Raw genomic sequence first — 21,950 nt, forward strand, 5'->3', positions numbered from 1 at the left:
CCCATTTTATTAGATGTGCAGAGGTCGCTAGGGTAACTGAGCGATAATGAGCTTGGTAAACTGGATTCTCAGCTGGTATAAATCAAAGGGGCTCCCATGACTTCAGCTTGGATCTTCCTCTCCCCATCCCTTTCTCCTGGCTCCTCTCCTCAATTTGCCTTTCTTCTTCTTCTCTCCCCTTCTCACTCCATTTGCCCTGCCTCCTTTCTGTCCCCTCTTGTTTCTCCCTTCACAGACGGTCTGGGCAGTAATCAGCTGCTGCCATTATGTTTATAGGACAAGCTGAGGTGTTTAGAGGCTGGTGTTCCTGTACATGTTAAGGACTCAGGTCACATTTGATACCAGGCTAACGCTTCACAGGATAATTAATGGTCTTCCCTACTGTTGTTAACCCTTGACTCAGACAGGCTATTTTTTAACATAGGTGTTGGAAGTTAATACCAGTGCTAATTGCTTCACTTCCAAGGCCTAATGAAAGTCACACAGGGAGCAGGCCTGTCATCAATATCTTTCAAACTTTGATCTTGAAATTACTCTTGCCCCTTTCTGTGTTTTTTTTCGACTGCTTTCCTACCACACCTTGACTCTGCCATCCTGTTGTAAGGCTTTGTGGGGCCAGATCCTCAGCTGACGTGAGCAGGTGCAGTTCCACCCATTCAACACCAGCTAAGAGTCTGGCCCATGATACTTATTAGTACTCTACACTCCTGTTATCAACTCTCCCCTTTCCAGTGGTACATGGAGGCATGGTTTAGGATTTCAGTTCATCCCAGACTAGCAGCTGGTTGCACAAAGCAGTGGATGAAGGAATAGAAGGAAGATAATATTTGGATAAGGCCAGACAGGAGTGGTGGGGCATGGATCAGTGGTGTCCATAGCATATTAAAACCCTTCTTAATCTGAGCAGATAAACTGATTTGGATACTCCAAAAAGTTGGAACCAAATCCGAGATGAACCTTGTGAGAACACTGAAAGAATTTAGTGTACATTTCCCCCCCATTGTTTTTCACATGGCGGTGCAATGAAATTGGGAGCAGGTTGAGAAAATCTTTGAGCATCTTTTAAACCCCAGGACTTGTGAGGAGGAGACATAGCCAGCAGATGAGGAAACCCTTTCTGAAAAGGAGCAAAGTATTTTCTTTCTGCGGGGGGTAGGTGTTTACCAAGTGCAGGATCACATAGGATATCCCTGCACATAGGATAATCCTGACATGTGCTTGATGGGAAAGACAAGTCTGTAACGTGGACAGGCACTGGCTTAAGTTGTTGAGTCAGAATGGAGAGGAGTCTCCTAGCATGTAATATTTCTCTTTCCTGAATATTTTACCTTTGGCATGGCTCTGTGTGAAGCAGATAAGAGAGAGGAAATTCTATGGCTCAGGGTGGAAAAGAATCTCATTTAAACAAACTTTAAAAAATCAGAGTTTTAATTTAAATTGGATTTTTAAAATGTAAATTTTTGTTTATTTTACCCATTAAATTTGGAATCATGACAACCTTCATTAAGTCTGAAACTTACTAGGTTCTATTAAAATAATTTAAATAATTAAAACACCGCTGAATCAATGAGCCCTCCTCAAATTTTAATGAGATAGAGGGTACTGCTTTTTAAATTCTATGCAGAATCAGTGGAAAACATCTTTTAACTTTTTTTTCAACTCAAGCTTTATAAATGTCACACACAGTATCAAGTAGCTCTATTATTTTCAGTCTTTGCAGTGGAGTGAATGCTGGTATTTTCATTTTTCCAAATGTAAGTACTTTCAGTTTCTGTTGTCTAGAAAAGGTTTTTCCTGAATTACTTTAGATTTCAGTTTAGCTAGCAGGTGTAGAGAGCTTATTTCCTTCGTTTGGACGAGTTCATTTGTTGAGAAACCAACTAGGAGTAGAAAAAGCAGGAAACTTTTTTTTTCTCTTCAAATCTATTAATAAAAAACAGGTGGGAGAAGAGAAGGGCTACTAATTCTAAACACTTGAAGGGACACAGGTCCAGATTTTGAAAGGTGTATATAGACACTGAAAATGTATATAGGTGCCTAACTCCCCTTGATTTTTATGGGAGTTAGGAAACTAACCTGCTTAGACACTGTTGAAACCTGTATCTGGATACCTTTGAAACTTTGGCCCCCGGTAACTAGAAGCAGTCTGTCAATTAATTGCAGTTAATACTTTTGTTTAATAAACCAGTTACTTTTAAATGCAAAATGTGTTTTGAGATGCATAGTTTTTTTCTTATGGATCCAGCATATTTGAGATTGTTCTTCAATAATTAAATAAAACTTTTTAAAAATGCTGGTGTTTGTACACATTTAATTTGAATTCTGATTTCTAGCCAACTGCAGCTTAATACAAATCTTGAGTAAAACATTATCTAGTAAATAAGAAATGCATGTTAAGCTATGTGCCTGCATAAGTAAATGTGTATAGACATAGTGTATCCCCCGGTTAGCAAAAATAAGCGCCACATTTGGTGCAAAGGCTATATTTGGTTGTAACCATTAAAACATGTTGATTTTACCAACCAGTGAAAATGAACCTTTCTCTTGGAAAATAATTACAAAGTACAAATGGAAAACAAGATTAAAATCAGTGAGTTAAATCGTAGTTTCCTGCTTGCTAATTTAAATCGTGATTAAAACTCATCCATCCTGCTATGGCTGCATGCATGTGGAAAGTACAGTCTCCAGCTAAAGCACACACGAGCAGCCCAGGGAATAGAAATCACAACCTTTGGCTCCTGTCACAGCCTTTTGGAGGTAAAGGAGAGTCACTGTTAGCTGTGGGTAAAATTAGGCCATTTTTTGCCTCTTTGTCAGCCTCTGTTAGAAGGTAGAGCAGCTGAGCGTTTGAGCAGCTCTGATACTTACCTTGGGATTGGCAGGGGTGCGCATCTTGACCAGCAGTTACTTTAGCTGCCACAGTGAGGTGAGCTATATGTCCTTTGCGCTATAAGCTGCCATTTTTTGCTGGGTGTATGTGGATAGAAGGAAGAGGTGAAATGACTGACGTTCACTGGTTTGCGCCACACCCAAGAGCCCCCACCCCATGCAGACTGATGTAGAAGGGGAAGAGACTAAGGTCCAGGTTTTAAAAGATATTTAAACACTTAATTCCCATTGAAATCAACAGCTCCTAAATACTTCAAAAATCTGTCCCTAGTGTTGTGCTCTGTCTGTCCCCTCCCATCAGATCTTCCCTTCTGTGGACAATAATGTTCTGAGTTTACCCAAAATTTAATTAAAAAGGAGGGAGGGAGGGACCCATTTTATGTTAAAATAAAAGTAACACAAACCTCCAGATTTTGCCTTTTGAGCCCTACATGAGTTGTTGTTGCATCTTCCCACTGACGTTCAGGGATTTAATCTTACTCTTAAATCCTTTGCAAGCCTCCGTGGTCAGGTCATAGGGCTTATGTGGTAATTGCCATGGACCTGGATAGCAGTTACTAACTGGCTTCTCACAGTTACCCTTGGTAAATCCACCTGCAGTTGGCAGCTAATGCACACCCCAGTTTTGGAAGAGGGAAGCTGCCATGTATTTACCCTCTGGGATTATAAAGGCCATTGATAGCATGCAGTGAAACAGACGGTGGTGATCCTGAGATGAGAGATGGCTGCAATCTTCAGCCTGCTTGATGTACACTCAGCCAGGAGCAGGTCACTTGCACTGTACTGATTCCCTTGAAAGAGGTAGACTGGATTTCCAGTGGGTTTTCTGTACTGTAGCCGTGTTCATGCATCAGCCTTGTTTCCTTTTCCAGAGATCTCGGGAAACACAGAAGACATTCCGCTTGTGCGTTGGAGGCAGCAGTGGCTGGAGAATGGCACGTTGCTCTTCCACATCCACCACCAAGACGGCACCCCCAGCCTGCCTGGTGCTGACCCCACCGAAGAGCCCCAGACTGAGTCAGCGGAAGAGGAGCTAAGGATACTCCACATCTCCGTCATGGTACGTGCCGGCTCGCCTTCAAAGGCTGGTGCCATTCTCTGCTCTGCGGAAGGCACCCAACAGGCACCCAACTTCCATTGACTTTCAGTGGGAATGTTGAGCCTTTGAAAATTTCCTTCCCCCCTTTCCATGAAATGCCTGTGTGCTGAGCTGTCCTTGGAGGGTGGATGCGGTGTGTTGTGGTGCTGGTTACCAGTAATGACTATTGAGACGCTGCCACTCCCCAGCCACCTGGCGTGTGGTAGAATGACATGCTTGGTGAACTGAGACTTAAACAAAGGTTTAAAAGAAAAGAGGGAAAGAAAGGTTGAAATTGAAACAAAACATTTCAGTGGGGCTGGAACCAGAAATATTTTGGATTTTAAGTTGGCAGAATTTTTTGAGGTTTTTACTTTTCATCCCAGTTTGGGAGAGGAACCTTTTTCAATACCTCAACTCTTCATGGAATGGGAAAACAATTTCCCAGCCAGCGCTATCTGGCGTTTCCCTGGCTCATTTATGTCAGCTCTGCGAGCCTGCAAGAGCTGCAAAGTCAATGGGTCTGTCCCCCAACTCACCCACCCAAGGAATAGCCTTGCTGTAATGGAGATTGCCTGGAGGTGGCGGGCCAAGTGAGCATCTCTATGCTGTCCCTCTTTGCAGCCCTCTGTGTAGAGATGTGGCCATCTGTGAAGGGGGTGGAGTAGGGGAGAGGCGGTATGGCCAGTGCACATTGCACTCCAGCTATGCTAAGCAATTGGATGACTCCATAGGAAACCATTGCAAGTGTATATGAGCTTAGCTCCTGGGGCCGCTCTAGCTTGTGCCAAGGATTGCACTGGTGCTCCAGAATCCAGAAGGCAAAAAGCCATCACTCACCAGTCCCACTGGGCTTAGCTTGGCCATAGCCAAGATTGGAGCCACAAAGTATGAAGCAGACTTGTCTGTGTGGACCAGTGATTGGATCCAGTGGGCCAAACCCTGCATAAATCAGAGAAATGCAACAGTCCTCCCATTTTGTTCCCCACAGTGCCTGTGGTCCCTGACATCAGTTTCCTGTGCATGGTATCCCACCCTCCCTTTAGGCTTTTCTCCCTCTGGTACTTTGTCACCCCTGCTTTCATGACACCAGCAGAGGAACCACAGCCTGATGGCTTTGATTTAGCATGTGTGAGTGCACAGGGCTTGGAATATAACAAGTGCGAGCCCCTTGAGCTCGTTGCAGATTGCATGTCCCCCACCCCCTCTGATGCCTTCATGTCCTCTTCCCCACAGAAGCTCAGGAAAGAGAATTCAATGGAAGCCAAAGGGGAAAAAGAAAAAGTACAGATCAGTGTTTGTACAGTGGATTATTTTTTTAACGATGGGAAGAATTGTACCAATTACTTTGCCAGCAGAAGATAATTAGCTGGAGACAATGGGCTGCTGATGCTTGCTCCAGGCTGTTTAATGAAGCCTGCCCTAATGAGAATGTCAATATCTCTTCCAGATTGGAGCCTGAGGCCAAGTGTCTCCTCCATCTTTTGTGCTTGATTAGGGGAGAAAACGTAATGAATGGCAAAATCAAACTGGAAACATTTAGTCCGTTTTTGCTGAGAAGGCCGTGTGTTAACTGTTGAAAATTATCCCCAACTGATGTACATCAGGGGAACTCTGGTCTGTTTACCTAGTTACGTATGTGGCCCTCATCACTGTACTATCTGAGCAATTCACGACAGCCTTATCCCAGTTTTACAACTGGAGAGCTGATAGGGTAGATTATGTGATTGCCCAAGGTGGTGGTAATAGCTAGCTATTATGTAGCACTTTTCATTGGTCAATCTCAAAGCACTCCACAAAGGGAGTCAGTTGTGAAAACTGAGGCACAGGACTGTGGTGTGACTTGCTCAAGGTCAACTCGCCGGTCAGTGGCAGACCTGGGACTAGAAGCTAGGTCTTTTGAGTCCCACTCCACTGTAGCCACTAGGATACACTGGCTCCTTAGTAATGTACATCATGTTACTACACTGCCTTCCTAGGCAGCCTGGTAGCAGAGGAAATATATGAGTGATCTGGGGATTTGACCTAGGTCTCCTTAATCCCAGACCAGTGCCCTCTCCACTGGACCGTCCTTTCTCTCTAGTTGTGGACTTTAGCAGAGATAAACAAGTTGATGATCTGGCCCCAGATGGGAGGGAAGTCCAGATCCTGGTGACTCGCCTCCTAGCCATCAGGCTTTGCCCCTGTATTTCACTTTGCTCTCTTTCCTCACGTGCCTCTCTGGAACGGAGTGCAGCATGGCCCCGTTTGTGTCCACAGGTCTTGGAGATCCCTAAAATCTTGGGCCAAATGGGGCTTTAGCTCAGTGGGGGAGTCAGTCTGTGCCTTTGAACAGACCAGGCTGTGGGTTGCCATCTCAGTAATGCAATGAATGGCCTGTGCAGCAGGCTGCAGGCCGAGGTTCTGATCCAGAGAGGCACTGAAGCACATGCTTAACTTCAAGCACCGGAGTAGTCCCACTGCAGTTAGGGGGACTATTTACATGTTTGAAGTTAAGGGCTTAAATCTTTTGCTAGGATTGGGGTCTGTGTGCTGGAGAATGAGAAGATCCCGGAGTGGTGTATGTGTGTGCATGCATGTATATTTGTACACATATACACACTATAGGCCTGGGTGTATGTTCTGTATTGCAATTGGACTTACCTTCACAGGATATGTTGGTTAACTAGACTTTAGTTCAACAGCCAGACAATATATATCAGTACCTGGCACATTGCAGGGGTTTTCTGTGGGAATCATTTGGTCCGTAATTGGACTGGAAATTCCAGAGCCTTTACACTGAGGCCATTGTTAAAGTCACCAGATGGAATACAGTGAGGAGCTAATGTCTTAGTTTCTCACATGTGGATGAATTAGGTCACAGGTGCAATGAGTCTGGTGGGCTCTCAGCTTAGTGTCACGTGGACTCTCATACTCAGCACAGGACCTCCCAATCCGGTATGGAGTGAACCTGAGAATGGTTTGTTTTGAAAAGCTAATGATGAGTAGTTGCTTAGTAACAGTGTTCACGCCCTCAGGATCAGCCAATGAGAGCTTGTTCTGATGATGTAATGCTTGGAACCTTGTGTCTACTCTAGACCTTGATTGGGTGGGTTTCTGCAGGAAAACCAGTCTGAAGTAGCCATGCATGTTTTGAAAATATTTCATTTCTCCTGCTGGTGTGGTTTGAATTAACTAATGACCACTTAAGGCTACGTCATCTTGCGGATCATCGTTGTATTTGGGGTGTAATAAATTCCGGGGTGGAAAACTGAAGAATGTAAGAGCCCAGGAAATTATTATTACCAAATGAACAGTAAGAAAACCAGATGATGATAATGATTACATCAACATGTGAAATTAAATATTTATTTTCCCCTTGTCCCTGCCCCCAAATTAATTTCATCCTGGAAACATCTTTACACCCTAGGGAATGGTCTTGTGCCAGGAACCAGAATAATGTAGTGTGCTAAAACTGAATTTTGAGTGTTTTTCCTCTCAATTCAGCTGTGTTGCAAAGAGTGGTGGTGCTGGGCAGCTGAGTCCATTTCTTTTAGCCACTTGTGAGAATTCTTTGAGCAGGGGTTGGACTAGATGACCTCCTGAGATCTCTTCCAACTCTAATCTTCTGTGATTCTGTGACCTGTGGCTGAGTGTTTTAAAATTGCCAGCATTTGAGTGGCGTTTCAGGCTTTGCGTATTTTAGGAATTTCTATAGCAACCATTGTTCTGCTGTCTGGATATAGCCACTGAAAAGAGATGAAACTAGAACTAGATTCCCATGTCCACCTGGAATGGAATCTGGATTCACTGGTAGGAGTTGGAACTGGAACTGGATTCCTGTACCCACCTGAAAAGGAGTGCAGGGTTCTGATTCTCAATTCCAACTGGTGCAGGAAGTGGGGGAGGAGCAAATGTTGCTTTATACCATCTTTCTCTCCCTGAATTCTGAACCAACCAGGATTCTACCAATTGTCAGGCATAAGTTAGGGAACCAAATGGGCTGCTCATGTCATGTCAGATGAAGTTATGCTCTTTCCTGAAGAGGAAATGTTAATTTAAGGAAACAGCTGCGACGGCAGTTATAAACAGACAGGCTTACACATAACTTGTGTTCCAGCTTTGTTTCCCTTGTTTACCAGGGACCACATGCTGTTTGAACTCTAACACAGTGAGTGGCCTAACGATATAATGCAACTAAACATATTACAGTTCCAGCAGCTGAGAAGAGCCAGCATGCAGTGGCATTACAGCTATGCTCCCTTGTCTCTCCCATAGATCCAGGGCCTGCAAGGGGGTGGCACAGATCCATTATGCTAGCTCTGTGCTTCCCCCCCCCACGGAGTATATTCTCCGTTGGCCAGATCCCCAGACTTTATGGGCTAGTGTAGCATAAAAGTGTTGTAATGCGAGTCCCGGTTATGTCCTTGCTAATGAGTAACTCAGAACCACACTGATCACCCAGGAATCGGATGCCATATTTAAGCACCACCATACCATGTCTCTTCTGCTGGGATCAGTTGCCCACCCTTGTGATGACGTGACATGGTGAGGGCTATATGGGGCTAGTAAACGGAACCCAGAGAGACTGATTCGTCCAAGCTAACCGCAGTGCCCTCTAAGTGGCGGCTCCTCTACTTAATCTGCAGATAGTTTTCTTTTTAGAAGGAAGGGAGGGGTCAGTACTTCTCCATTATCCTGAGAATGAAATAGAGTTAACACATAATGGCCATTAGAGAACTCTGCCAGCTGCTTCGTCTGTTGCTCATTCAATAATTCCCTTAATGTTTTGTCCTAATGAAGCAAATGATGGTTATTATTTTATTTTATCAAGATCACCTATTGCATTAAAAAGGAGGAGAGGGAAAATGGCCAAGAATGGACATGGAGCTGCTAGCTGGATCCCATTTATTTATTTTTTGCTCTTGGCGTGCAAGGTTTAGAGGACCAGCACAGTCAGCAAAATTGAGCTCATTTCTCTCCAGCTTTATATGTGGGCTGTAGCAGCAACGGACCCTTTGTCTGGCTTACGTGAGTAGACTGTAAGCATTTTGGGGCAGGGACTGGCTTGAAGGCCTTGTCTATACAGGGAGATTTACCGACAGGATTGTGTCGCTATGGTTATACCAGTATGATTAAACCGGTAAAAATTCTGCCAGTAAAAATTGCCCCATGCAGACACAGCTTCACTTGCTGTGCGTACAGTACACAGTGCAATAGGACCCTGATCTCAGTTGGCCTCTCTAGGCTGTATTGTAATATCAATTGCAATCCAGTCTTTTGTTAAGTCACACACTTAATTTCTCTACGAGCCCCTGGGACATTCTTCAAAGATTCTGAGTGCTAGTGCACAGACGAGCCGGAAACATGACTTGAGGAAGGGCTCAGTGAGAGCTCGAAAGCTTATCTCTTTCACCAACAGATATATTGGTCCAATAAAAAAATATCACCTCCCCACATGGGCACTGAAAAAGTTGCCAGTAGGGGCGTTTGCCAACAATAAATCTGATCTCTGCTTTCAAAGACTACATGAAAAGAAATATATAAAGAAGATTGGTTTCCCTCGCTTTCAGGTAACTGCTTCAAAGCTGGCTCCACTTGGCCCTATCATCCTGATTCAGCAAAACGTTTAAAGCTTGCACTTAACTTTAAGCATATGTTTTAGGTTCTCTTGAAGTCAATGGGAACTAAGCATGGGCTGAAATGTTTTGTTGAAGGGGGCTGGACTCAGCACATGCATAAAGTCAAGTGGAAGGGCTTGGCTGAATTGAGGCCATAGTGTCTAACCAGCACCTACAGACTGCAGTCTTATCTGTCCTGGGCAGTGTTAAGATTGATCCATTGAATGGGTGAGTCTGCACTATCAGTTCTCTGTTCTGTACCAGTCCTGTGGATTATACAGGATTTCACTCCCCTGGGCCAACAGCTGGACTCTTTTCATGAACATTCTGTTTCCTTTAAAAAAAACAACAATCCCAAATGAGTTAATACTAAAATACATCAACATGATTTAAGGACTGTTTCAGTTTTGGTTCTTTTTCCGTAACTTACCCTTGCATTTGAATGGACGCTCCCCATGAGACGAAGCCAGGCTCTTGGGGTTTGTGATTTATATGCTACTTTCCGTATTTTGATGATCGCAGGCTCTCTTGGCTGATGCAGGGTTGTGATGCAGAGACTTTTCTTTATTTTCTTTTGCCAAGAATTCCTTCCATTTCAAATGAGCCAAGAAAACACCCCCCACCCCTCCACAATTACTCTGGCTTCTCTGAGGATAAATGAGATTAGACGTATTTATTTGGATTTACAAAGCACCTACACAGCACTCTAGGTGCTGCACAAAAATTTACGGCGTTATAGAGCAAAGGACTCCAAATAGACATTCACATTATTCCCTACCACAAATCCCCCTCGTAAATGGTTTTGTCTAAAAGATACCTTCCAGTTCACATGGGAATTCATTCACTCCAAGTCAGCACATTATCCATAGCAGGTATACACTAGCCTCATTTTACAGATGAGGGGGGAAAAAAGGAAGTACAGTGAAGTGAAGTGGCTTGCCCAAGATCAGACACTGAGTTAGTGAGGGAGCTGGGAGTAGAACCCAGAAGTTCAGGGTTCCAGCTCACTCTACTGCCCCATGTTTCCTCACTTCACCCAAACAGCTAAGGCAAGTGACAGAAATTCAGGGTTCATTCCCGTGGGGCCAGGAGGAAATCTTTAACCAGTCCCAACTCTGCTCCCATTGACCTTCTCCACAGAAAGGTTGAGGGACCTACTCCTACCAATAGTTAAGGGAGTTCCCCTTTAGCTCAAGTAGGAGTTGTCTCATTGGGATGGCAGGCAGTGTAATGAGTTAATGTCTGAAAGGATCATGATCTTGTGCTGTCGGCCCTGTGTCCCCCCCATCTCCCCCTGCTTCCTACACTCATACGTCCTGTGTCTATGCCACAGGGTGGCTGGCCCCTGTCATTAACATGGGTCCAGCGCCTCTGTGCCAGAGCCGGTGTTCCCACCTGAGCCAGTTAAGGAGATGGGTCCGGGCACCTGGGCTAAAAAGGGTCAGGTGGAATTTCAGTGATGACGGAGCTAGAAGGGAAGCTCCGGACTGAAATGAGACTGAGCGAGGGTCTCCTGCCATGGTCCCTGAGTAAGAGAGTTGGGGTTGGGTAAGAAATCCCAGCTGAAAGGTTTGCTTTTCCTTTGGAAGAAAGCAAAGGCGGCAGGCCAGACCCTGGCTCTCCTCCAGCTGCCCAGACAATGAGAAGGGGCAGCACCTCATGGAGGAGGGAGTGTGTGCAGGTGAAAGCTGGGTGGAAGATTATTGTTGTATTTTGTGTTTTGGAACGTTGTGGTAATAAGAAACCAGGTGCCAAGAAGTGCTGTGAGCGGATGAGAGAGACTGTGTGGCGTGTGGTTAAGGAGCCCTGAAGAAAGGGAAAACGCTGCAGAGACACCCCGGCCATAAGAGGGCTCTTGAGTGGCAGCTACTGTTACAGTCACACTGGACTGCAAGCTCTGGAGGGCAAGGCCTGTATTCTGGGGCACCAAAGTACCCCACTTCTAGTAGTTATATAGAGTGGGATTTTCTAAAGTGCTCAGTGGTAGCCTGCCTCATCATTGGCTTCAGTGAAGCAGAATGAGGCCAAGCCTGAGCCCTTCTGAAATGCTGTCTGGAAAGCAGACAATCAGTGCTAAATATTACCTAGTAGTGAGAGCAGGAGACCGGGTGTCAGGAGACTTGGGTTTTATCCCTGTTTCTGCTATCGCCTCACTGTGTGATCGTAGGCAGGTTTCTGCACCTCTTCCTGCTGCCGTCTCCCCAGCTCTCCAGTGGATAGACCAGCCTCTGGAAAGTGCCTGGCTGAGCTGCACGGTAGAACTGCTGCATACGATTGTTACTTATTAGGGAGGTGTATCCCACACCACTGATTTCCTGATGGTGCTCTGCCTCTTCCATCTTCTCCAGTCCCGTTTCCATTACACTGGCATTCTTGAAGGAGACTAAAACCATAGTGGCTTCTGTTATCACATGCATTATTTAGACTGTGTTGCCTGTGCCAGGAACCAGTGGGGTTTCCTTGGAAATATAGAGCCCAATTTTGCCCTGGCCTAAGAAGGCACAATTACGATTGAAGGGAACTCCCAGTGGATTCTGCTCCTGATTATACCAGGCATGATTTTGGCCCCCAGGGCAGCTCTTCAGCTGGCGTCTATTGTCATAGTTCCATTCAATGGGGCAATGATGATTAGACCATCTGAGGAACTGGCCTATGTTTTAAATGGGCACTGCCAGTGCAGGTGGCTCAGTTTTCCCCATCTGCATTGCCCTCCCGTTGTGAAGTGCTTGGAGATCCTGGTCTGATAACAAAAGGCGATCTGTTAAGGTCGCTTGGGAGTGCGGCATGGCAGGATTTCCCTGTGATCCCATCCCTGCACCCTTGAGTGGAACGTGCAGCAGGACAGTGTCTAGGGCCCGATCGGGCAGAGTCCCAAGCCCGGCACCCGATGTTTGTAGTTGCAGGGCTGCCTGCTGGGGAAGGAATTTGGGATTTTTACGGCACCGTTTCACTGCGTTTGGAAACGTGACAGCTCCTGGTGGCTGCAGGGCTTGTTGCAGGACTAGTAAGAAAGCTGAGGATTACATTTTTTTACACCTGCCCTTTAAGTGTATAAGACCCCGAACTATAGTGTCAGCAGCAGGCGTGACGTTCAGCTTGGCCTGGAGTCAGACTACTAGGTGAGAGGGGAAAGTCGTCCAATCCCCTTTGCCGCTCTCCCTGGGCATTCCCTGCAGCTCTGGCCATCCAGCTGGAACGGAAGCTGCTGATCTCCCTGTCCTTGTGGCTCTGCCTCCCAGAGGCTGGCTGCATTTCTGCTGCTTCCAGCCATGGCTCTGAGCCCTGCTTCTGTTCCCTTCCCTAGGGGGGCATGATTGCCCTGCTGCTCTCCATCCTGTGCTTAGTGATGATCCTCTACACCCGCCGACGTTGGTGCAAGCGGCGCCGGGTGCCGCAGCCCCAGAAGAGTGCCAGCGCAGAGGCGGCCAACGAAATCCACTACATCCCCTCGGTCCTGATTGGGGGTCACGGACGGGAGAGCCTGCGCAACGCCCGTGTGCAAGGCCACAACTCCAGCGGCACGCTGAGCATCCGCGAGACCCCCATCCTGGACGGCTATGAGTACGACATCACTGACCTGCGTCACCACCTGCAGCGCGAGTGCATGAACGGCGGCGAGGACTTCGCCAGCCAGGTCACCAGGACGTTGGATTCGCTGCAGGGCTGCAATGAGAAGTCTGGCATGGATCTCACGCCAGGTTGGGGGACGAATGGTTTACCCTCCGTGTGCTTTGCTGTTCCTGTTTGCGTGGGCTCAGCTGAGTACTGAAACTGAGTCCTCTCCCTGTGTGTATTGCTGGCATTGGGCTACAGTGGAATACATATACACAGAATACTCCTCTGCACCCCTTTCCCGTGCAAGTTTGATTTGATCCCAGAGCCGTGTGGGGCAACCTCATTTGGGTTCCCTTACGCATGGGACAGCAGTGAGTATGTTCCCCTGGGTATTCTTGTAGTCACGGCTTGCGGCCTCCTTGCAGCCAGATCTAGCAGCATGTCTTCCACTGCATGTGATATAGGAGAGATAAGAGATGGCCCTTGATTCCAGCACAAGAATCTCTGTGCCTCTACTTTCCTTCTCCCTGAACAGAGATTTCAGTAAGGGATCAGATGGAAGGGGGAAAATGTGGTGGTATTCTGTCCGAGCTCTGTCCTCATCCCCAAGCTTCATCCACAGTTCCAGGACCACTGGGTCCATTTACAAAAATGATCAGCAATGAGATAGTTAACGTTGATGTTTTTATATTGTCATCAGTAGTCTTCAGTGTCAACACCACCTTGATGCAAATGGGACTTCTCTTGGATCACAAGACCTAATGACAACATAGCTGTCCCCTGATCAAGTTGCAAAGTGGCTACAGGTTGTGTAGGTGGAATCTAAACTGTATTCCTGAGAAGTCCAAGGATGAGATTTTCAAATCTGCCTAAGGGATTTGCCTGCCCAATTTGTGCAGTGAAAATCTCTTGTGCAGCTTTGAAAATCTCAACCTGAGCCCTGTAGAACTCATCAAGATGATGCTGAATGAATTGGGACTTCTCCAACACCCAGCCTAAGAGGTAGTTTTTCTCAATGGGGCGAGCTTTAACCTTCCTCCTTGTCATCCCTGGCTCTTCCCAAGTGATTCCTTCCCTTCCTCCATGCTACAGGCCAGATAAGGAGTTTCTCCATGCTTGTTGAATCTCACCCTGGTAGCAATGCATTGGCAGGGCTGGCGGAGCTGCAGTAGGTGGCATGCTGCTGGTCGGAATGGAGAGGGCTCTCCAGAGCCTGGTTTGAACCAATTTTTGTCAGCCCATGCACCTTTGGAGTAGAAGAAACCTCAGTTTCAACCCCTGCTCCCTTGTCCCCCCTAGGGACCCTGGTCAATTTCGCTGGCCGGGCCACCATCCAAGGTGTCGCTAGTGCTCTCACCCAGATGCTGGGAAAGGAATTGGATCCTGAGAAATGAATTCTCTCTCTTTCTCTCTCCCTCCTTTTTTTGTCTTTTCTCTGAAAGTTTTTGCCTTAAATTCTTCCTGCTCAGGAAGCGACAATGCCAAGCTGTCCTTGATGAACAAGTACAAGGATAACATCATTGCTACCAGCCCCGTGGACTCCAACCACCAGCAAGCTACCCTGTTGTCTCACACCTCCAGTAGCCAGCGGAAGCGGATCAATAACAAAACACGAGGTACCCTGTGACTCCCTGGGGCTGGGGGAGGCAGTGGGGAGTTCTGTTCACCAGCGGCACTTAGGCCTTGTCGAATCAAGGATTTTGCCTTCCCACCTCATCCGGCTCATGCAGGCAAAGTCACAGTCCTCCAGTTTCTGGCAGCAGTAGTCTACCAGTACAAATAGCAGCATTGTCCATCTACAGCAGGGGACATCCTCTGACCACTTAAGAGCCAGCATTGGTGATAGCGGTGGGCAGAGCTCAAAAGATTCTGAGGTTGGGTCACCTGGGCAGGTGTCTGTGCCTCTGTTTCCCCTTCCACCCCTTGTCTATTTACATGGTAAGCTCTTCAGGGCAAGAGCTGACTCCTAGTATGCGTTTATACAGCACCTGGTGCAACGAGGTCCTGATCTCTGGCACTTCTGCAGTGCAAGTAACAACAACAATGAGAGATGGCAGGTAGATATGATGGGGGGAAAACGTGCAACTGTTGGAAGTGATTCTGTCATCTGTTAATTGTAGCTGGCTCAGCATTTCTGAACCCCGAAGGAGATTCTGGGACAGAGGCTGACAACGACCCCCAGCTTACATTTTATACGGACCCATCCCGGAGCAGGCGGCGCAGCAGAGGTATGCGAGTTTGTGGGGGGGGTGGGGGGTGCGGGGGAGAATGGAGGTTGAGAATCCAAAGCAGATGTTCCTGCAGGGGCTGGACCTGAGTTGTCTAGGGGTGTTTTCACATAGCAGGACTATATCCAATGTGAAGATGAGAAGAAATGGAGAGTTAGGTAAGTGCTCAGGGCCAAACCCTGATCCTACTGAAGTCAGTAGTAAAGCTCTTGTTGACTTCATTGAGGCCAAGATTAGGCTGTTAGTCCAGCTGTCTGGTTGCAGTACCCCTATACCAATAGTCTTCTAGTTCCATCTCCTTCCAGATATGTAACCCAGACTCGAGGGGCATCCTCTTTGTGGGGACATCCGAATTCTGTTTGTCTCATCAGGCTTCTTCAAATTTCTGTGTGCCGCAAAAGTGCACTGTTGTAGGTTCTACATGGACATTGGCTATGGCATGATTTTCCATTGGTGTGATGGTGGTCAGAACTGAGAATGAAACTAGAATCAGGAAGTGCTGATTTCTAGTCCCCAGCCAGTCCGCTGGCCGCATGGAGCTGTTTGGGAGATCTTTTCAGCTGAGGATGAAATACATTCAAATTTTGCTGCTGGCATCTCTCAGGATTTGTTGTATGTTAATGAGTAACGGGCTTCAAAGCCTGGCTTGTTAGCCCCTGTGCCTACCTGTTTGGTGTCTTACTGCTGTTATTTTAATGAAACTGTCTACAGCACAAAGGGGAAACCAGATGGAAAGATTCTATAAATACACTGTACCTCACCAGCGATGGGCTGTATATAAACATAGAGGAGACAGCTATGCCTGGCTTAAAAGAAGGAAGAGAAATGATTATAAAAACCAAATGTTTTTCTATATCAAAGTAAAACGAGGCTGAATTGTTAACGATAATGTTGTCCCTAGTTAAAATGAAGGACCAGTTTTCTCTTACCATTAGCTTCTCTCTCAGGAACTGTAGATTCTCTTCCCCACCCCCCAATGCACCCTTTGTCCTTCGCTGTGATGCTAGCAGCCTGGCCTGCGGTTCTCTCCTTGGGACACCTGCACTTTTAAAATGAGCACTCAGCCTTTCATTCTATTGTATAGGTTCTTAGATTGCAGCAAACAACGTGACTAATGTCTGTCGTGTGTTGTTTGTTCTCTCATCCCCTCCCCAGTGGGAGAGATGTGCAGTGGACACTTCTTGGTTTGGTGAGGTTGTTGCTTTTGGGGGGTTTTTTATACACGTTTCTCTGTGTTTGTTGTAGAGAAGGCAGGTCAAAGACTTGGAGTGGAAAGTGGGGAGCTTTGTGATGGTCCGTAGTTCCTGGGGATGTTCATTCTGCAGTCCCAGACTGGTGCCCAAGGCACTTCTGTCTGCTACACAGACATGCTTTACCCTTCTTGCAGGGAGTTCCGGCATGCCTGAGGAATAGAGTTGTAGACCACAGTTGGCATCCCTGAGCTTTAGACAATCATTTAGCTGTCCTGTGCCCAGATCATGGACTGCCTTGGAGATAAGGACAGGGACCTTGAGCTTGACTTGCTGTTTTCTGGGAAACCAGCGTAGAGAGTAGAGGACAGGTTTGATGTGCTCGTGGTTTCTGTGTTGCTTGTATTTCTGAGGAGATGCAGTATGGTGTCCTTACTTGGTGAAGTTTCCTTAAAGTGCCACAGGCTTTCTGCCCAAGTATATCACACTGCTGTAGTCATGCCAAGAGGCAATGAAGGTGTGACTAGCATGTCATTGTCTGCCATGATGGGATGGAGTCTCCTAGCCAACTGGAAATGGAGGAAGCATTACTCATGGATGCTGCTGTGTGATTGCTTAGCATCAGCGAGGAATCCAGGAGCATTCCAAGTCTAAGGACTGAACTAACCAATTGTAGATGTACCTTGAACCAAAGGAGACAGCACAATGGCTGTGAACTCTTCACACTGCTCTCCTCTTCCCACCTCTGGCTTGCTCAGGTGCATCTTCAGCCAGCTGCTCTTCACTTATGAGCTGATCTCATCCAAGCATTGGGCTAATTGGTGGTAGCGGTGTGGTCATGTGTGGCGAAGGGTAAGTAGAGCTGTGTGTCTGCATATTGCCGACACTTGCGTCCATATCATCTGACCAGTTCACCTAGTGGTTGCATGTAAAGGCCAAAAATGAGAACAGGTCCTGGTGGAACTTAACAAGAGAGGAATCTGGTGGTGGAGGCATGCCAGAGTCTCCAGGTGGCCGGCTGAGGCAGGAGCAGATGCAGGCTAGAGTAGGGGCATGGAAACAGGCATGAGTAGAGCAGGAGCCAAGCGCTGAGGCAGGGACAGTCTGTTGAAACTACCAGCGGTGGGAATGCTTCTGGCCAGGTAGTGATGTCAAGCAGATTGGAGAACCTGCTTCCTTTAGAAGCCTGTATCCTTGCCTTGGGGTCACCTGGGTGGGTCCTTGCTTGTGGATTGGCTGAAACCTTGTTGAATGGCATGGAGCCTATCCCAGGACCTGCAGGTAGTTGCCTCTGATGACAAATCTCACTGTCTGGCTCAGGTGTGACACCCCAGGTTTAAACAGACTCATGCTCAGAAGTATCACAAGGAGCAGTTCCCAATCACGTCTCGCTGGGTGCCTCCCTCCAGGAAGGACCCAGAGCATCCTAGTGCATTACTCTGGACCCTGCCACACCTCTCAGGCATGACAGCAGAATCTTGTAGTCCACATGTCAAAAGCTGCGGAGAGGTCCCAGGAGGATGCGAGTGGATGTCTGCCCTCTATCTATTGACAGCAGGAGATCTTCTATCAGTGCTGCTAAAATGGCTTCGGTTCCATGTCCTGGCCTGAATCCAGATTTTGCTGGGTCTAGAATATTAGATTACCTAGTAGTCAACCTTCTGCTACCTTCTCTGTGAGCTTGCTCAGGAATGGGAGGTCTGATGTTGGGCAGTTGTTGACTAGGACTGAAGTGTCCAAGGTGGATTTTTCAGCATTGGTCGGGCTACTGCACATTTGAAGGAAGAAGGGAAAATTCCTTTTCTGCGTGAGGCATTGGCAGTTTGTCAGGACCAGTGCCAGTTTCTCTGACTGTTTCACAAGCCAAGAAGGAGATGGGCGGGATTCACAAGTTTTGGGTTGAGACTCCGTTTGGGTCTCCAGAACTTCCTGATGAGAGAATGTGCTGAAATCTAGGAATGCAAGAGGGCTGTTTGTTGATGGGTATTTTCTCCTTGTCTTCCTTTCGCTGAATACACAGGCAAATATCGCTGTATTTAAAGTCAGGGCTTTTCCCTCTTCTTTTATTTTCTTCTTGGGACAACTGAACTTGTGAAAGGAGCACTCAGCCTTTCAGTCCACTCATTGGATGAGCCTAAGACTTCACTTCCATTGCAAGCAAATCCCCATCTAGACTCCGTTAATTGACTGATTTCTCTTTCCTCCTAGGAAAAGTTCTAGACTGAAACTTCCATGAGATAGCTTGGTGATGGGCATGGAGGCCACATAGCATACCCTGGCATGTACCTGTTAAGCTTCCCCATATTCACCACCGTATTGTAGCAATTTAAGGATGCAGCAGGTCAAATTCAGAGCAGGAATCATTTGAGGCAGGTCCCTTTGATAAAGGGCCCTGCGGAGGCTGACTCAGTCTTTGACCTTTCTGAGACACAGGTGAACTCAGCACAAGCTTTCTCAGTGTGCGAGTCCTTCAGATAAGAGAATTAAAGCCTTGGATGTTAAAGATCTTGTGGTGCCTATTCATGGCGAACTGAAGCCAAGAAAATTACCAGAAAGAAAAACAAATTGAATACTCTATTTCTCTTCTTTTTACTGAATACTTGGCCATGTATCTCTGACTTGCTGGAAAATGAAGGCATTTACAGTGGTCTTTTAGAATGCATTGATGCACACAGCAGTGTTGTGAAGGAACCTGAACTGTTATATGTGCAGTAAAATACAGACAGTATAAAATACAGACACTGTTTGACGAAGTGAAGAACGATCTTCCATAACAACATAATGGGCCAAATTCTGCTCTTTGACGTGTATAAATCCAAAGTGGCTCCATTGAACGACCTCATTGGAGTTGCTCTGGATTTCCGGTCATGAGGATGAGAGCAGAATTTGGACCAGAAGAGTTTGTGGGGAAGGGAAAGACTAATCTCCCAAAACATCTCCTCCCCTCAACGTAGGGCAATGTGCTGGTTGTCCACCTTACTGCTGTGCTGCCTCGCAGAAGTGGCTGCATTTCAAGGATGAAATAGTGGTATATGGTGTAGTTTGTGAAGTATATTGGGGTGAGAGGTGCTATACGGGCCTAAGACAGAATTCTATTTTGTGAAGCCAAGCCAGCGGGTTCCTCTAGCAACATGGGTCCTGTGAATCTTAGCAAAATGGCATCTTTTGAGCCCTCTGTGCTTGCAGCCTTTAAGACTGCTCACACAGCTCTGAAAGGTTCTGAGAACTGTGAAGCCTCAGGATCTTAAAGCTTCAGGTTTGATTGTGCTAGCCCAGAGTTGACTCTTCCCCTGCCAGGGCATTGTACCAACTGTTAGAGAGATAGTAGGTCAGAAACTGCAGGATGCCTGACACCATGGGGGCGGACAGAGGCTGCCGCTTCTAAGCGTATGTTTGAGATAGGGACAGATCGACCAGCTTTCCAAGCCTGGAGTTAAACGCTCCGTGAAACGCCGTTCGTTACCCATGGGAACTTGAGTCTACAGACGTGTGGGCTAACAACCAAGAACTTTGCTGCTTGTGGAAGCAGTTTCAGGGCACAACCACTTTAAAATCAGCAAAGCTGCCCTCCCCCATCACCCAGAACAAGACAGGGACTAATGCAAACTCTGTGGATTGTGGTCCCTTTGATCCTGGAAGGAGTGAGAGTGGTTGAGAGGAGAGGGTTTCCCTGGGAAGATGAACCCTTCAGGGTATTCTCTGCTCTGTTTGAGGAGGAGGTGGGAGTGGGGGATCTAGGGGGCTCCTTGGATTGTGTTCTAGAGGCGGCAGCATAAGCTACTGCTGCTGTGGCTCTGACATCTCTACCGTTGGTCTCTTTGTTTGGTGCTGTTCCAGTGGGCTCGCCGAGAAGTCCCGTCAACAAGACCACGCTGACCCTGATCAGTGTCACCAGCTGCGTGATCAGCCTGGTGTGCTCGTCCCACATGAGCTGCCCGCTCATCGTCAAGATCACCCTGCACGTCCCGGAGCACCTCATTGCTGACGGTGAGCGTCCCCCACCCCCCGCCTCCGCCCACACAGCTCTGTCCTCTGACCCTCAGGCAGGGGGAGTCGGCCAGGGGAAATGCTGATCTGGCTGGGTATGGAGCTGCCCAGCCTAACCCTCGGCATCACGATGGGTGCATGATGCATCGTGCCGCCGAACGTCGTCATGTCAGGACTAGGGTTGCCAACTTTGGTTGGCTGAATTCCTGGAGATTTCATCATATGACATGATCTTTAATTTGAAGATTAATCTTTAATTCCTGGAGACTCCAGGACAACCGTGGAGGGTTGGCAACCCTCAGGACTCATCATGAAGCTGACAGCTGAGGAGAGCCTGCTGTTTGGGAACCTTGTCTGAAATCATGGGCCACCACAGGGGGAAGGGCCAGGCCAGGGAAGCCCCTGTTCTGGGACATCATCCCCAGAGCGCAGGGCTGCTTGTGTGGGGAAGGGTTATTCCAGTTATGATTTAAACTGGCCTGTGGGGTACCTTTAACTGGCTTGTGCGAAGCTTGGGGGCTGAAACTGGTTTGAGGGGAGCTCTGTGTCCCAGGCCTTCCAACCTGTTTTTCTCTTGCAGGGAGCCGCTTTATCCTGCTGGAGGGCAGTCAGCTGGATGCTAGCGACTGGCTAAACCCTGCCCAGGTCATCCTGTTCTCCCAACAGAACTCCAGCGGGCCCTGGGCACTGGACCTCTGTGCCCGACGACTTCTTGACCCATGTGAACACCAGTGTGATCCAGAAACCGGTAGGCAGGATCGGCGGGGATGCCAGGGTAACTTCCCTCACCAGAAGCACAGACTCCTGCTCGCTGATCTCTCCGGGTTCGGATGGGCCCCCTGGATTTACCAGCCGGTCTGGAGATTGGCTGCATGGGCTGACTCAGCCATTTGTAGGCTGGTGGCCTGTGTGATAAGCATCCTGTGCCAGCCCCATCATCCAGTTAGCCTGTTTGTTTTGTGGTTAATGTTTTTAGCACAGACCTGGAGATTTTTCTGGGTCTGGGTGGCCCAGGTCAGAAAAGATTTCAGTGATTTGCATATTTAAATTAGATCCCTGATTTTTCCCTCCTCCCCATAATTGATTATTCACTGAAAGAGAATCCCTTCTTTCCATCCCCTTCCCCAAAGTGCTGGTGAAGAAGGTGCTGAGACAGCACAGGCCCAGGGGTAACTGCGATCTGAGAAAAATCCATGCATTCCCCAAATGAGTTCTTTTCATGCCACGTAATGGCAGCTGTATGGCTAAAGCCCCATGTAACGCTTTGAAACTCCACTCGCTATTGTCTTGCTGCCTCCCCTGGAGAAATATAAGAACTGCAGCATTGATCAGCAGGGTGAGATAAGGATTGAATGGCAACCGTCACTCAGGGGCTATAGCTTGCCCTCGATCCTCCTCCATTTCCTTTCACCTATAGCTGTAA

The 21,950-nt window shown here is 47.4% G+C and overlaps 1 protein-coding gene across 3 annotated transcripts in view; it reads left to right on the top strand.

The window, feature by feature from the left end:
• The window catches only part of ASTN1 (astrotactin 1), a 192,362-nt gene that overhangs the window by 68,059 nt on the left and 102,353 nt on the right, over positions 1–21,950 (top strand). For 2 of the 3 annotated variants that reach the window (XM_032804803.2, XM_075067914.1), the window contains exons 2-7: positions 3,762–3,949; positions 12,872–13,265; positions 14,565–14,738; positions 15,243–15,350; positions 20,378–20,527; positions 21,108–21,275. In XM_032804803.2, coding sequence (XP_032660694.1) covers positions 3,762–3,949; positions 12,872–13,265; positions 14,565–14,738; positions 15,243–15,350; positions 20,378–20,527; positions 21,108–21,275 — 1,182 coding nt within the window. The remainder of the gene's footprint in view (positions 1–3,761; positions 3,950–12,871; positions 13,266–14,564; positions 14,739–15,242; positions 15,351–20,377; positions 20,528–21,107; positions 21,276–21,950) is intronic. The other variant, XM_032804804.2, reaches the window with a different exon arrangement.

The sequence above is a fragment of the Chelonoidis abingdonii genome, chromosome 7 (genome assembly GCF_003597395.2).
Source record: "Chelonoidis abingdonii isolate Lonesome George chromosome 7, CheloAbing_2.0, whole genome shotgun sequence".
NCBI classification, from domain to species: domain Eukaryota; kingdom Metazoa; phylum Chordata; order Testudines; family Testudinidae; genus Chelonoidis; species Chelonoidis abingdonii.